At 37.4% G+C, this 17,116-nt stretch overlaps 1 protein-coding gene across 2 annotated transcripts in view; it reads right to left on the minus strand.

Annotated features, from left to right (window-relative positions):
- Positions 1-1,430: 1,430 nt before the first annotated feature.
- The window catches only part of PPP1CB (protein phosphatase 1 catalytic subunit beta), a 28,915-nt gene continuing 13,229 nt past the window's right edge, over positions 1,431-17,116 (minus strand). For both annotated transcript variants that reach the window (XM_069009794.1, XM_069009795.1), the window contains exons 3-8: positions 13,956-14,186; positions 13,521-13,625; positions 8,684-8,755; positions 5,467-5,618; positions 3,787-3,921; positions 1,431-3,173 (exon numbers count right to left, since the gene is read on the minus strand). In XM_069009794.1, coding sequence (XP_068865895.1) covers positions 3,069-3,173; positions 3,787-3,921; positions 5,467-5,618; positions 8,684-8,755; positions 13,521-13,625; positions 13,956-14,186 — 800 coding nt within the window. In that variant the 3' untranslated portion in view covers positions 1,431-3,068. The remainder of the gene's footprint in view (positions 3,174-3,786; positions 3,922-5,466; positions 5,619-8,683; positions 8,756-13,520; positions 13,626-13,955; positions 14,187-17,116) is intronic.

Raw genomic sequence — 17,116 nt, forward strand, 5'->3', positions numbered from 1 at the left:
GAAACCTTTTCCTCCTTTAAAGCAGCAAACAATTACAAATACTCCATGCATAGAAAACACTGAGCACTAGAAAGCATACAAAAAAAGTGATGTAAAACAAGAATCTTGTATCAATCAACACAAAAGAGACCAAAACAGCATCCCTTGCAGCATAGTGTTTGGGAATCACAAAATGCCCATCAACCAGAAAAGAACAAGACAAGAGGTTGTGTGCCATGTGTACTCTACTATAAATAGGGAATTACTGTCAGATAAAGGTGTGGGGGGGAGAACGTGCCAAAATGTATCTCAAATGGTGTAATGTTTTATATGCCTCTCAACAGCCCATTTGAGAATCCTCCCATTTATTCCCAGCACACTACACTGGGCTATTTAACAGCATTTAAGGCTTGTACAGACAAGATGTTTATGTGAAAAAAGATTATTAGCTATTAGACCACTAGCAACTTCCATGGAAGAAAGTTAATTTTATCTGAGTAGAATTAGTTTCAGGTTATCTTTTCTACCTCTCCCAGAACGGACAATATTAAAAGCAGAGATCTATACTAACCCTGCAAATGTAAGCTGAAGTGGCGAGTTCTGTTATGTATCAGACTTGCTTTTAGTATGGAATATCAGTCATATCTGTAGGGGTGAGATTATTACACCATGTGTGTTTTCCACCATACAGGATGATGAGGGATATTAGCAGACATCCCAACTCTCCAGAAATCAAAACAGCATTCAGATAATTTCCAAATGACTGCTGCTATATAAAAATAGCAATTCTTCAGAATACCAGTACCAGATGTGGCTTACTAGTGCCATAAAATAAACTAAAAAATATCCTATTTCTTTAGGACACAGAAGAAGGCCCAAAGACTTTATTTTTCTTTTGACATAGCATCTGTAACACAAGCGAGCATGTTAGGTACTCACATAACATACAGCTTTACACCTGGACATTTTATGATACAGAAGACATTGTTCCAGAAACTAAAGAAAAAAACGGAAAAGTGTTAATCCAGATGTTTGGTTACACAGAGGCTGGCACTTGGTAAAACCCAGCATTTTCAAAACTTGCAAAAGTAAACCTCAAGTAAGCAATGACTTAGAGCAGGAAGTTACCATGTCAGTGCTTACAGGTTAGATTTCATTAATTACCTCGTCACAAACTGCAGTTACTCTCACACAGCTCTCATCACTGACTTTCAAGAACAAGTGTCTTTGAACAACATCAAAAGAAATCTACTTCGACATTTTATTCTAAGCATTGAAAATGGTGTTTGCTTCAAAGTGGGGTAAAATAAACCATTGTTCAAAACCACAGACCAACCCAGTATAAATCAGTAACATAGATATATTGTAAGATTTCCTTTTTTTTAAAATACAACCAACTCCACACGTTTTGAGTAACAGTCAGGTATGTTAAAATAACCAGTCAGACTTCATTCAAATGAATTAGACAATTTTTACTAAATGAAAAAACCTACATTTAAAATATGCATTTAAAACAAAATGGAATTAGAAAAGAGACTTAAATCCATTTTAAAGAACTTGCTCACTGTGTCAGAAATCAATATATCTCTTGCATTATATAATGTGCCAGTTCATAAAATGTTACTAGAATCCTCAATTTAACATTTTCAAAGACAATACTGAAGTCAAGAGTTTTATATCTACTGATGCACATTTAGAATGGTATAAATCTGCAGCCTTCCCCCAAAGAATCTTACAAATTTGACAGTATTCAGTAAAAGCTTTTGTAGTTGTGTCCAATAAGGATTGCATCCTAAAGCATCACAAACCTGTGCCTTTCATTTATCCTACTATATATTTTGTATCTTCTCTATATCTTGCCATTTGCCAATGTTAACTCTTTTAATAAAGGAGAGAACTGAAAAGAAATACTGCATAACTCTTGATCACATACAGAAATTATTGCTACTATAGTACACTACAAAGCAGAAGTCTATACAATAGTATATGAAATTTGATCATGAAAATCCAAATGATAGAATCTTTAGTGACATAAGCCTTACAGTAAGTTGGACATTCCTGTAGCATTTTCAGCTCACCACCCATCATCTAGCCTATTGTATGTTGATGAACAACCATTTAAACACACCCTCTTATGAAAAAGAATGTCAGCTTTCAAAGGCTTAGCAAATAAGGATCTTCATGTTCTGTGGAACTATGTAAGATGAATTTTGATACAGGTAGGAAGTTACCTGGAAGCTAAGCATGCCAAAGGTGTTTCATGCTAATAAAAACTAAAGCCAAGGTACCACTTAATCAAGTTACCAACTAATAGGCAATACCATTTTTGTCCTATCTAAGTTAAATGAAGTGCCATCGCACAGTGTAACGTCAATAATTTAAAATAGTGTAGTGCACAAATTCATTGTGTGGCAGTTTAAGTTAAAAGGTCAGGACAGGTTTTTCTGTCTTGATGTATGTTGGCTGACAAGCTGTCCAGTCTGGGCATTTGGGACTCAGTTTGCCTTTCAATCTATAAACTTTGCATTATAGTGGGGCACATGGCATTATGATGAAAAAACAGGGGATTAGGGGGAGGATAAGAGATCAATGGCTGTTCTAGAAAGCCCCTTCCTCATACCAATTTCAAAGAGCCAGGAAATAAGACTAGATACCATATTTGCATCATTCTAGCTACAAAATAACCAAAGAAAAAGCAATCAAGCAACAATAAGACCACATTACACAAATGGAACATCATGCTCTCATCTGGTTTAACTATGACACCAAGTTTTAATTGGGATGTTGGTCAACTTTAAAAACCGTGGTAAATGTGAATACGTAGTTGCAATAGTTTTTTCCTAATTTTTTTTTCCTCTCTATGCTGGATATTAGAACTTGGAGCTATACTTGTTACAATACAGTGTCGCACATCTTTCTACTAGAAAAAATTAATAAAGATCCTTTACCCGTCTCTTTAAGTTAAACGTGTGACATCTTAAAGGGTGTCAAATGGCTGGATGGTTTTACAGTGCACACTTATTATATACTGTAATATGGAGTTTTGTCCTTGACAGATCTGATGGTGTTTTCTACATTATTTCCTTTCTTCACCTCTTCTTCGGTGGATTAGCTGTGCGAGGTGGAGTGACTGGACGCCCAGAATTCAGTCCACCATACTGGTACTTGGCTTTCTTTTCAGATGGTTTCAATATCTTAGAGAAAATAAAGAAGTTCCTTTGAGTCAGCAACAACTAAGAACATTTCAAATACTGTTAAGCCCATGTGAAACCTTGTTCAGTAGGAACAAGAGGGGCGAGGATAGCGGGGGAGAGGAAATCACATCACAATCCTGCAAATTTCTTACTTCTACATGCAACAGTAATACTAACTCTAAATTCTTCTAGTGCTATCACTATGTTGAGGTGGGAAGGGGAAAGAAAAGGGGCTGAAAACACATCCAGGAAGGAACTAAAATCTGAACAAAGCAGCCATACTAAAAGGCTCCCTATAATCCATTAGTTTGCATAATTGTGTACTCTGATCACTAGGTATGACCAAAAAAATCACCCAATTAAACTCTGAAATGAGCATTTGAATAGAATAAATAACTTAATATGCAGTAGTTTAGAAAACATCAAATCCCAGTTTTCTGGAGAACAGTTGGTTTGCAGTTCCAGTTGTTCACAAATGCCAGCCTCCTGTGCAGTCCTTGCTGTAACCTAAGAATACTGCTCTATGCTAACCATCAGCACATCAACAAGCACACTAACTCGGTCCATACAGCCCACCACCTACAGTCGTACTTAATGCCCACATATACAATACCTGGAAGGAACACATCAGAGTTTCATCCACACTCATCATGCCCCCTGCATTGTCAAACTCTCCACAATAATTTGGAGCTGAGAATAGGGTGACCAACTGCCGTTTAGCAAAGAATTCGTATCCATCTTCAACCACCTGTCAACACCAGAGAAAACAATATGGCTCACATAAGCAAAGTAATTTTGAAGAAAAAAAAAAGAATCTTGAGGAAAACTGGACTTTATATTAGAAAGATGCAGGAACTCATCAAAAAGCTGGTTTATGTCTTGACTTTCAGACAGGACAAATTCACTCATTTTGTCTTACCCGACATCGAATGCCAGACCAGGTAGCATACCCATGCCCATATCTGACACTTTAAATGTTAAACACACATCAGCTTGACTGTTCAGTATTTTCATAGCTGAAGTCCAATTATGCACTGCCAGTGTAAGGATTCCCAGCATATTATGCTTTATACACAGAATGTGGATGTTTGACCTAATTAGTTTGGAGCACACAAGATTTGGATATCACCTTCACTGCAACTTGTAACAATTAAGTTTTGCTTACATTGGTGTTGATTACACACAACCTCAAGTGTAGGTGATTTTAGAGCATCAAAATTATTTTTAAAAAGAGTGATTCTGCCATATCTTCCCTAAGAGCACAATGCACCTGTAAGATAATGCAAGTAGTATGATGCATCAACTAAGGATGTTCCCTCTTTCCCAAAATAAAAGCTTCATGTTACAATGTAATAAAACTACTTACTTCGGTGCAGTCATCATGATGATAAGACATCAACCTTCTTTTATAAATAACTGAATCAACTACATGAATATAGGAAATTGGCAGCAATCTTAATCAGCAATTAAGAAATCCAGTCAGCACAGTCAGCATATGGAATGAATACTACATCTTCTCTAATGTTTTAGCAGTAAAATTACTAAGATAAATATTTAAGTGTTCTAATAGTGTACCCAAGCCTAACAGTGACACAGAATAAAGAGCCTATTTTTGTGTCACAGCAGGGGAGAGCTTCTAAAATTGACTAAATAATGGAACTGAAATGTTATACAGGAAATTGAAACCTGATGTCCACCTAACTCTTGCTTAAAGTAACCTAATAAAAAAAGTGTACTAAAGATTGACAATGCAAAAACAGCCTGACTGAAATGTGCAGAAAGAAAAACAATCTATGCCAAAGTACTCCATATGGCTGAACCAAAATACAGGCAACAGTGAAAGTTTTTATTTACAGAATTGTTTGTAGAGACAGTCAAAATGCATTTAACATTTCAATGAAGCGAAGCAGAGGTAGTTTAAGCCAGAACTACCAGGGAACTGTCTACTGCTGAAACTGAAAAATTCAAACATCAGTGTAAATCTCAAATTCAAGTCACTCTGCCACTTTAGAGACCGCCAACTTTACCTCTGGTGTTCACATCCATCCGTCTAACATTTAACAGACAGTACAGAAGGAAGAGATCAGTGGAGAAATCCAGTGTTAGTATTCTACTCCACTGACATTAGACACACAGTTCAACTTGAGCCAACAGAAGGACACAGCCTTTACAGACCCTTTATTAGGAAGACCTTTTTTCTCTAGAAATAACACAGTGCAAATTAAATTTCAAATATATACTACTGATAAGGAGCAGGAGAGGTTTTAAGAAGCAACAGCAGCAAAATTCATACCTGATGAGCTCGACAGATCAAATCCAGATCATGACGATTCAGAAATTTACTGACCACATCAGCACCAAAAGTGAAAGAGACCCCACGATCATTTTCACCCCAACCTTGCACATCTTTGTCTGGGTCAGACCACAGCAGGTCACAGAGCAAACCTTCGAAAGATAGCACAAGTGAAGATGCCAGTCTTAGGAGATATTTTATGATGTAAAACAGTTCTATTGTAGATACCAGAGTAACTCTCCTAAAGAAAATAAGCCTTAACAATAAATGCAGCAGTATTTAAACTGCAACTCAGATACTAAGAGTACAGTCTGTGCCAATTTGGAGTGTTTCCCCCCCTCACCACTGAAAATGCCTTTAGATGAAAAAAGTCAGAGCCAAACAGTTCTCTGAAATGATGATTTTTTTTAACCTTCAGTGTGTTTACAGTGAGCATTTGAGGAGTTTAAAAATACTGACGTGCATGTGTATTAAAAGGCAACCATCAATTTCACAGCTCACCAAGAAAGCTTAGTGTGAAAGCTGCGGCAAATTTAAGAGTCCTATGCAAGGCCAATCAAATGCAGCAAGTAAATTTGTACCATTAAGCTTCTGAACACGGAACAGCTTTGATTCTTACCTTTCCTACCATTCAGGAGGAACCTTAGGTGACTAAAACAAAATGTAACACAGCAAAACACTGATCTATTGCTTCAGGTAGCACTGTCAATTTGCCTGGACCCCTGTTGACTTTTTCAGAAAGCCTCGTGACAGCCAGTCTGCAATCTAAACTAGAACAATAAGCCTCTCTGGCATTTTAGCACTGGTCAAGATATTTTTTTTTGCTGCCAACAAAAGGTCAGCTAACTCTGGAGTTAACACTGGGTATTTAAAAAGATTTCTCTAGATCAACTGCAATGCCTTTGCACATATGGAACTTTCTATGAATTTTCACATGAGAAAGAACCAGGCCAATCCAACCGCAACACAAACAAATCCCCAAACGTTTGAAAGGCATTTCATAGCTTTCCATGAAATTGTACTTTCTTTACCTGTGATGACTCATAGGCATTTAAGTACTTAACAGCATTGTTTCACAATCTCCTTCATCTGACATTCAGAAGTTTGATTTACATTTACATCTGGTTACTTGCTAAGCAAAATATTGAAGATGTTATTTCTTAAACAACAGATCCTTCAAGCTGTAATCAAGCAAACCAATGTCTGAAACCTATTGTGCAACTAGACCATTTCATATTTACATATGTTTATCAAATGGTCTTTGGCGCCAGACACAGCTCCTCTCTAACAACAGGCTAAAATTTTATTTGTTTTTAGAAGACAAAGAACAGAACAAGTACAACTGCATTTTAGGCAACATTTCTATCTAGAAATAAACTACTGAATACAGACAGTACATGACAAAAACTTAACTTTACTGAAATGTAGTTCTGTATTGAGCAACTTGTTTTTCAAAACAATAGTTGCACTGCAATCCCTAATGGTTTCTTACCATGAATTTCCAGCAAGTGACAGAAGCTGCTTGTCTCAGCTGCTTAGCAAGTGCTTCCTCTTCTATCCTCACCCCAAAATCAAATCATCTTTAGGGTCATACAGAACAATATGCAAATCTGTCCTAAGAGATCTTTAAACTGCATTTGAAGTTGAAAAGACTTTTTCATCAGGCTAGAAGAAGCCATCATAATGATCTAATCCTGGCACAGCCACATGAACACCTACCAAAACTTCTGTATCAACACAAACACTCCCTGAGTGACAAAGGGATCGCTTTGAAGGGCTTGAAACCTTCACGGAAGTGAGACTACTTCCGTTTATTTTTCATTTTCCATGAGATTTACTCCCATTACGTAAAACTGGTTTCCTTAAATAGGTCCAAAAGATGAAGACCTTTGTCACTGTAGCATAGCACACATGCCTCTGATGGGATATTTCATTTTCACTCTGACAACACACACACAGCTATTGCTTCTGAAAGCAAAATTAACACAACAAAACACTACACAAAACAAGAGCCTTTAAAAAAAAAATCTCTATACCTATTTTTAGGAGGTACTAAGAAGAGAGATGATTTTAGTGGAGTGTCCATGGAAACAAGAACTACGTTCTGTAAGGGCATTCCTGAAGTGGGGGTGGCTCAAGCAGTATTATTCGCCTGCTGAATAGAACCATCTTTTCTGGGAACGCTGATCTGTGCAAAGATTGACTCGTTTGTACTGACATTTATTTGGTTATGCATTGAGTGAATAAGTAGCATAAAAGGACAAGCAGTGTAGTAATTTATACTCCCAAAACAACCATTCACGAGTTTACAATACTTCTCACTGTCAGGACTGTATATACTGGCTTGCACAGAAGTGGTGTTGTTTAAGGGACAGTAGCTATATTAACATTAGTCCCTGAATTACTACCATGCATTAACATTAAGGAACATTATAGGAAACAGAATTCTTCTACTCCAAAGTTTAATTGTAATTGTAACTTATGTTTAAAAAAAGATTCAGATCTTGTATCTCCCTCTGAAAGTTAATTTCAGACCACTGTTGAAATCATCACTTTAAAAACTATCCCATTGTACTGCTCAATAGTCTTCTCAATCCACTAGTAAAAAATCTGTAAATGAGACACTGAGCAAGATTGATTAAACCATTCAAAAGAACATTGCACAGAAACCACTAGCAATTTGCACCCAACATTTATAAACAGAATAACAACCTATCAGGAGAAAATTTCACAACTAATACATTGATAGATGCAATTGAAATCCCAACTGCAGTGAAGTAAGAGCTGTACTTCTCAAAATTAAAGAGGAAGGAGACAAAGAGAGAAGCCCAGATACCTCAACACTCAGGAAGCTTTGAACAGTTATTGATAGAGTAAAAGATTTGTGTGTGCCCAGCCAAGGCAAGGGGACTAGCTGTTCAGTTTCCTATATCTTTCATTAGATTTCTAAGATGTTTTTAGGGAAACTTGTGAATAATGTATCCAAACTTGAAAAACATACCCTACTCTGTTATGACAAACAACAACACATACAACAACCTTGAACATACCCGACAACACAGCCATCATGAGGAACAAGACTCACACCCTACACAGGCACCAAGGAACACTGTACTATGAACAGAGGCTGTGTTAAGTCACCACATTGCTTGCACAGAAATTGATCAAACCTGTTTCACCATTAAGACCTATTTACAGTAAATTCCATGTCACTCACCTGTGTCAGGAACATCTGTAGGTCTCATAATTCTCCGGATCTGCTCCATTGACTGGAGATCTGGAGACAGTCCTGTAAAAGTACAAGAAAACAAGTGACTCATATACACATTTTACCTGTGGAAAGGGTTCCAGAGAACACAAGATTTGAGGTTCAAAGGCACACTGCATCCATTGTTTCCACTGCAACATAAACAAAAGGCAGTTTGCTATAAGACAATTACGTTGCTGAATAGAGGGACAGAGAATAACGCAAGTGAAATTAGCAAGGGGTTCTAATTACCATCCTTTTAGCCATGGAGCTTGTCATCTACTGTAGCTCAGCTGCTTAAGTCAATTATAAAATCACAGTACTTTGATTACTCAAAAAAAAAAAAATCCCTTAGTACAGACATAGCTATCTTTCTACAGTTTAGCCATTAACATGCAATTACAACTAATTACAACTAAAGCATGGAATTCCAAAGCCACCCTTTGAAGAGTTTACACACCCTAAAGCTCCTCTACTTGGGGCATACAGGCATAAAAGAGAGCCTACTAAATGCCCTAGCATCTTAACATGTCCTTAAGTAAGGGTCGTAGGTGTCTTAAATGACTTAGGCCAAGGTATCTAATTAAGAAAGCTGCAAATTTGAAAATAGAACATGAAGACCTAATTTGTGATGAAATGTATTTCATGTTGACAAACCATATCCATTTGACTCAGTCCAGAACTCTGAACAGGACAGAAGAAAGTTGTCATTGGAAAGGGGTCACCATATAAAATAATTTCAGCTAGTTTGCACAGTGGCAATGTGTATGTTACAAGAACAACGATATCTGACAGGAACCAAAGCATTTGATACAGACTTGAGGAACTTTTCTTCAAGTATGAAGACTTTAGATTATTTTTGTTGAAGCAGTCTTATGGTAAAAGCCTTCTATCATCATCAGCTCGCTAAAGCTGTCTATGCTATTACCTTGAGGTTGCAAGGACAGCAGAAATCTGACAGTGAACTACTTAAAGGGAGTATCAGTCAAGTCTATAAACACAACAATACAGGAATAATAATGTAAATTCAAGTAGACAAACAGCTTTTAAACTGTACTGAATGTATCACTTCCCCTTCCCCAGATCTGATCTATTTGCACACACGACATTAGCACTCAGCACCATACCCAGAGATTGTAAGGGGCAGTCTCAGTGAAATAAGCACAACTAGCTTGTGACTTTCTATGACATTACAGCTTTCAGCATTTCAGGTTGCACCCAAAATACATCTTTAGTCCCTGGAAGTGGTCAAGGCCAGGCTGGATGGAATTGAGCTTCCTGGTCTAGTGGAAGGTTCCTTGCCCACAGCAGGGTCACTGGAACTAGGTGATTTTTAAGGTGCCTTCCAACTCAAAGCACTCTATGATTCTTTAAAAGGAAATGTTATTACAAACCATATCTCAGCCCTGTGGCTGTCGATTTTTGTGCTATTTTACACTACTGTAAAATAACAAAACCCTACAGAATTGCCTGCAGGTTTGCAGACTTCCTTGCAACCATTTATTTTCCCAAGTATTTTCCTAACTCCCCCTGCACAAAAAGAAATGGCTAATGTCTCAAATTCATACCTACAGAGAAAAGTCCTACATGATCATTGTTAAATGAAGGACATAAGAATGAAAACACAGGCTAAAGCTGTTCACTCTAAGGCTGCTGCCACTACAGTGATTGCTGAAACCTACAGTGTACTAAAAGTATACAATTAAGTTGTTTTGTCACAACAGCTAAGCACAGAATAAATATCTTTCAGTATACTTAGTACCCTATCTTTTTGAAGCATAAGACCACCTCTCCCCTAAGGGAAAACAGAAAGAATTGTCATTACTCCTGGCAGACTCATCAAATTTGATTTGAACTACTCTGACTGGGCAGAATTGGTAAAGTAAGTGCAATGGGTACTGACTTTTATTGTGTAATCTTTGAATACTATGTAAATCAAGTGGAGTTAAACATCAACATCCATTTCATTGTCATTAACACCACAAGAAAAACAAAATTCCAGAGCCTGAAAATACTACATAAATGCAGTATTCTACTGTACAAACACAACTCCCATCTCAGAGCTTAAATCCAATGTGGTAAGACCAATGTATTCCATCAATATGACACTACAATATGGACTTCATTTATAGAAACTTGAAACTAATCATGTAAGTTCTCTAAAGATTAGAGCTAGAGAGTGGTGTCATAGATAAGAGGACCAAAGCTATACAGAATACAATGCAGAGAAAAAAGGAAGAAGTCAGGAATGGTTATGGAATAAGCTTTAATGAAGTGAGATAAAGAGTAAAGTCAGAAGTTAGTTGAGAGGACAGCCTTAAAAGAAGGACAAATTGTGAGATGTATGAGGAACATGGGAAGAGAGGGAAGTGATGGAAAAGATATGATGAAAGATCTTTTCAGTAGCATGAACTTTTAGAGACCGGGATAGCAAGAGTGGTTTGAGTTACACTGTAAAATGGATAACTCAAAACAGATACCCAGAAAAGTTTAGGTGAAAGAGATGACTCAGGATATTAAGCTATTGTAGATAGCCTACTACTAGGGGTTGAAGTTAGGTGCCTTTTGTTTTACTATGTTATGCGGTTTTGCAAAGTTTTATTATATCCCAGAGGACAATATTTTTAAAATAAACTATGCAAAAATGCGCAATATAGTAAAAAAGGCACCTACCTTATATCTACATGCTAGCTTCAACCTCCAGCAGAGTTGAATGGTTTGTGTTGCTGCCCCAGTGTCTACTAGAGTAGTAACATCATGAAAAGGCGTTGACAGTCCATTACTTCATTGGATCGGGAATGCAGTTTGGATAGGACTGGAGAAGAGTGGAAAAAGGGCAAAACTTATTTCTGTGCTGAAGGTCCACTTCCATTTATTAGGAGCACACAGCACATTAGTAACCTTTTCACTTTACTTCACAGCTGCAGATCAGTTGACTGACAATTTCAGTTACAGACTAAGCCCGTACAAGTTTAAGGGGCAATTAGCAATGAATAAGGAAGTAAATATTGCTTTTCCTAAGAGGATCCTTAAAGCATACTACACACAAAATAACCTGTTCTTTAGTCAATTAGGAAAAGTTAATTCCCACCCCCCCCCCCCCCCAATTACAATGAAACTTTAAATCTTTTTTCTTGAAAAATAGCTCTCGAGGCTTCTTTCTCACAGTGCAGGTCTCAAAATGCATACACATAAAACTACCAGTTTTGTCACAGCATTCTGCTCTACCTGCTAAGCTGCTTTGATTTTCTTCCACCTAAACTTAAATGTTTGCCTGAAACACTCCAGTATTTTGTTGCTATTCATTCGCTGTTTTCCAAAAAAAAAAATACCCCCAAATTCAAAAACATATGTTGATAGTAAAACAGTAATTTCTTCACACGCTGGTTTGGAGGCAAATTTATTACATGGGTTTTTAGCCACTGATACTTGGCTACCTAGGTGCAGAAGTGACTTTATATCTCATATTCTTAAAACTATGAGATCTAGTCTTTAAGATAGGTATCAGTTCTCAAAAAAAACCCACCACCACACTGCTTGAGAACTAGATTAAAAGATGATCTGTAAGAAAAGAAGTATTTTAACATGTCAGCGCTACCCAGAGGCTGGCAGACCCAACTGTATTACTGCATTAATTATATTTTTACAGGGACTTAACAATATCTCAGAGCATATTATGTGTACAACCCCGATAGCTTTCTCTAGCAGGCACTAAAGGCAGAAGCTTTCAATACAAGATGCAAGAATACTCCAGATCATTTTTAAAGCACATTCCATACAGGCACACCTTGCATTGATACCTGTAATTAATAAAGGCAGGATGGCAGCCATCAATAGAACCTCATGAAGCCTGGAAGAGTCTGCTCAGGAAATCTGGGGCAAACACTGTTTCTAATTCCAAAGGGAGGTGTTCAAACTAGATGTTTCTGCAGTGCTTTCATTTCCACTTATTTCCATTTCACTGGCAACACAGGTGTGACACCTACCAAACCATTTCTAGATCACTCAGTGCAAGGCTTATTAATGGAGGCAGCTGCAAAATGGCAGGATGGCTCCTACTACAAGTAATTTCAAATTCTTGACAACTGTTTGACAGTGCAAGCTTCTGAAAACCAGTTAAGCATCACTGCCTGTAAAATCATGGGGAGGCCTGTTCTACAAAGAAGAGAGCCCAAGTAAGTTCCAATATTCAGACAAGTCACAGCCCTCAGTCAGATCAACACCAAACACTTTTTCCAGTACAAGAACAGAGCAGCACTGGGACAGGTACCCATGGAATGCAGACTGTCTAGCAGCAAAGGCTTTATGGAGTCCATGCAAGCCATGTCCATTCCAATGTTAACAAATGTCTTGCTTCAGGCTGCAGGCTTGACTGTGTGACCTCAGAGGTCCCCTCCACAAAAGTGTTGTGAAAACAGGCCAAAAGTATAGACCCAAAAGTACAGAGCCAAGGTTACATGTGAAAGCCATTCTTCACTGCTGGGGATGCTAGTCTTAGCTAAGGCTGCAATACAGTAACAGCTCATGTGGCAAATTAGGCAATAATTCTAGCATTAAGTATCCTTCAGAGAGATACACTGAGGGAATACTTACAGATGCACTTCCCCTCAGGCACAAGAGGGCCACGTGTATCATTAAGAATGACACCTGTCTACTGACAAGTGCACAGAAAAGCGTGACCTTTACAGACAATACAAGGTTAAATATCTCCAGCTAAATATCAGGTATGCACAGCCACACTCCATTTGGTATAGCATTAACCCAAAATCAGTTGAGACACAGCCTTTAAAAGCAGCCATTAGCTTACCTCCATGACAACAGAAGATCTTCTCATCCACAATGGCTGCAATAGGCAGACAGTTAAAACAGTCTGTGAAGGTCTTCCACAGCTTAATGTTAAACCTCCGCTTGCCTACAAGAACAGTGTGTGACATTAGGAAGAGAAAGTTGTTTTTTTAAAGCCAACCTGTAATACATATCACAGCCTGAGCAAAAATGTTAGCAAACTGTCTTCATAGGGTTTTATTTCTGTTAGCATACTTAGGTCTCAATCTCTTACAACAGCATTTCAAGGACAGTAGAAGAAAAGTGACTTTAATCTTGGCTGGAAAGTATTTTTAGAAAGTTTCAAAGCAGGTTCACAGAATATTGAAACTCTTGCAATACAAGAGTCACCACTACAAGTGTTTCCAAAACACAGTATTAGTCTGTTACAGTCTTTCAAAAATAATATTTTTCTTACATTCATCATAAAATCCATAGATTCGATTGATGCTTGCACACTCATGATTTCCTCTGAGGAGAAAGAAGTTTTCCGGGTACTTGATTTTATATGCCAGTAATAGGCAAATTGTTTCCAGAGACTGTTTGCCTCTGTCTACATAATCTCCAAGGAAAAGATAATTAGCTTCTGGTGGGAATCCTCCATATTCAAATAATCGAAGCAAGTCTGTATACTGACCATGGATATCACCTGAAGAAAAACAAAATGTTTACTGAGGATTAGTGCAACAACATGAAGACTTACACAAGTCAAGAACTTAAGCCAGCTAGTTAAGTTTTTATTCAGTGATCTTAAAAAAGGCACTAATATTACCTTCAAAAAGTGGCAATATGCATCACAAAGGTAAGAACAAGTATAAAAAAGCTGAAGTACTCACAGGATATAAATAACTTGCCATATCTGCAGAACTGCTATGTCAGGTATGAAGCCAATCTGAAACCCAAAAGCTACAGAAGTCTTTACAATAAAGCATAAGCTTTCTAACCAAGCCTTAATTTGTATAAATTAAAACAAAGGTAGAAAGAAAACCTCTAATTGAACAGGTATATGACCAGGAAGTAACTGTATCAGGAAAAAGTCACATTATTTACTGCAAAAACAGATCAGAAAGAATTCAAACAGACTGGAGAGAAACTGAACATTGTGATGGCAAAGCACACTTACTTCAAAGGTCAATTCCCATAACAGTGCTGTACTAAGAATCCCATCCCCCAGCACTTAGGCTAAATCTTCCTTTGACGTAACAAGCAATACAGAGACTCAAAGACTGCCATCCCTTACAAGATACTCAACCCTACAGCTTGTTCTTAGGAAAAAATACCTGTCATGTTACTCTTCACACTTCCAGCTTTAAAATTAACTAGGCTTTCCACAGAACAGCTCTGTGTAGCAATTATACCACCACAGTGTATCACATCAGAGCAGCCAAAGCTAAACTATCCATGAGCTGTCCCCACGGGTGAAGATGCCAAAGCAGCTCTACAGTAACTTGCAGCATACATGCAGCATATTCCAGCTGACTGGAAAACTCATTACCAGAGTCACTGGATGCAAAACAGATATGCCAAAAGCCTTCAGTACAAGCTGTATGCTATTTAGATTCAGTACCTCCTGGTCCTGTACACTAAGCACTACATAAATGTATTTTCACTATTGCTGCTTGTTCAGTGGCAGAATCTTCACTTTGCTCAGCAGTTATTTTCCAGTAGAGCACAAGCTACTATGGCCTCAAAAGAGGAAAAAGAACAACCCACACAACTTTTTTCACCTTAAAAAAGAAAAAAGGTTCCCAAACCCGTATGCTCCCTGGTTCAATTCTTAAAGCATACAGTGGTAAGAAGAGTACATGCTATATTACATTCCTTTAAACTTTCCATGAAAAATGCAATACTTCTTCCTTTAGGCAGCACTCTTCCATAACTATTTCTCAATCGGGGAGAAGAATCACTCTCCAATTTTCTTCTAATGAAGGTGATCAATATCTACTATCCAATTTCAGACAACTTGAAGCTTCACTGGCTAAAATCTTTTTCAAACATATGTTGCAACAAGAATGATTCGTATTCTAATTGATATTTAGAAGTCTCCAGGTCACAGCCTGACAAAACCAGAAGACTCCTCAACAAATCATTTCTATGCTGAGTCTAGTGCTCCAGAACCATGTTATCAAATTCCCAGACTCCAGCACTAACAGAATTAACTACCAAGTAAACACACTACAGAAAATATTATCATTGTGTTGTCTGTAACTACTTTCAGTTACACACGTGCACCAAAGGGACAAATGCACTTAATGGGTAAAAACATTTTACAGAAACAATTTTATAAAGGGACCAAGGCATTTACCATTCCATTCAAGGCACTTAGCATTTTAAAATACGGCTTAGTGTGAGCAGAAGTTGAAGTCTGCCAGATAAAGACTTACGTTAAAAACCACATCTATTTTAAAATGGACATTTACATAAGAGCACCTTTCATCTCACATTAAAACACAGCTATTCGAGATGTAGAGCTTATTTTGAACTGACTTGATTGTAAGACAAGACAATCCTATAATGGTTCCTCAGGCAATGCCTGAACACACTAAAATAATAGTTCAAAGCAGTACCAGCTGCATCTTTGCTTTTGGTGAAAGCAATCATCTTTCTTTTACTTTTATCTAAATGCAGCTTTGACAATTGTTCTAATATTAAAGTTAGATGCACCTGACACTTCCTGGTACTTTCACTGTGTTTGGAATCTGATTTAAAGATAACAAATGCCCTATTTAACTGTGCATTGGCTACCCTATTATTGCACACCTAACAACGCTTTCAATTGCCTCAATTTAAGCAGATGAGGAAAAGCTAACTTTGAAGTAGGCCGATTATTCTTTGTAGACCTTGACTTATGTACAATCTACCTGAGTTTCCATGTTCTCTTCATCTAGGAACACAGTAAGACTGTACTGTGAAAAGTCTAAAGAAAACACAATGTGATAAAGGTGCACTTTACCTTCAACTTTATGTCATTAGGCTAGCTGGGCTGGTTTTTCCTCCCCACCCTACCAAGCAATTAGTCATTTAAAAATGACTTTGCCATTAGTGGTTTGTTTGTGGGTTTGGCTGTTTTATTTTGGGTTTTGGGTTTTTTTAATTGGTAATATCCTCTCTTAATGTAAGAAACATTGCAGACATTGCATCTGCCAGGAAGAAGCTAATCTATGTTTGAGGATGTAAGAAGTAATGAATACAAAGAGTGTTTCCCCTTTAATAGTATGACACTTTATCAAGTCTAATTCAAGGAATGCTAAGCTTTCGAAGACATTGCCTATTGTTAACAAGCAAGTTGAAGGATGATTACAGTCTGGTATTTACAACACTTTGTAAACATTTTCTACAAGCTTGTAGTTACAGTGTACTTTGGAAGAAGTCTAGCATCTTATAAAGGCTTAGCAAGGTAAAAAACACCCATGTTTCAGTTTTGTGTTTCTTAGTAATACTGATGTTTGCTAAAACTTATGAAGCACAAGGAATTTGTTACATGGTAACTAAACCTAATTTAACAGTCTCCATTCTGTTTTACTCTCCCAATTGAAAGACTAACGACGCTTTCAATTTTTTAAGTGTTTCATTTCACAA

Source organism: Aphelocoma coerulescens, chromosome 3 (assembly GCF_041296385.1).
Source record: "Aphelocoma coerulescens isolate FSJ_1873_10779 chromosome 3, UR_Acoe_1.0, whole genome shotgun sequence".
Taxonomy (NCBI): domain Eukaryota; kingdom Metazoa; phylum Chordata; class Aves; order Passeriformes; family Corvidae; genus Aphelocoma; species Aphelocoma coerulescens.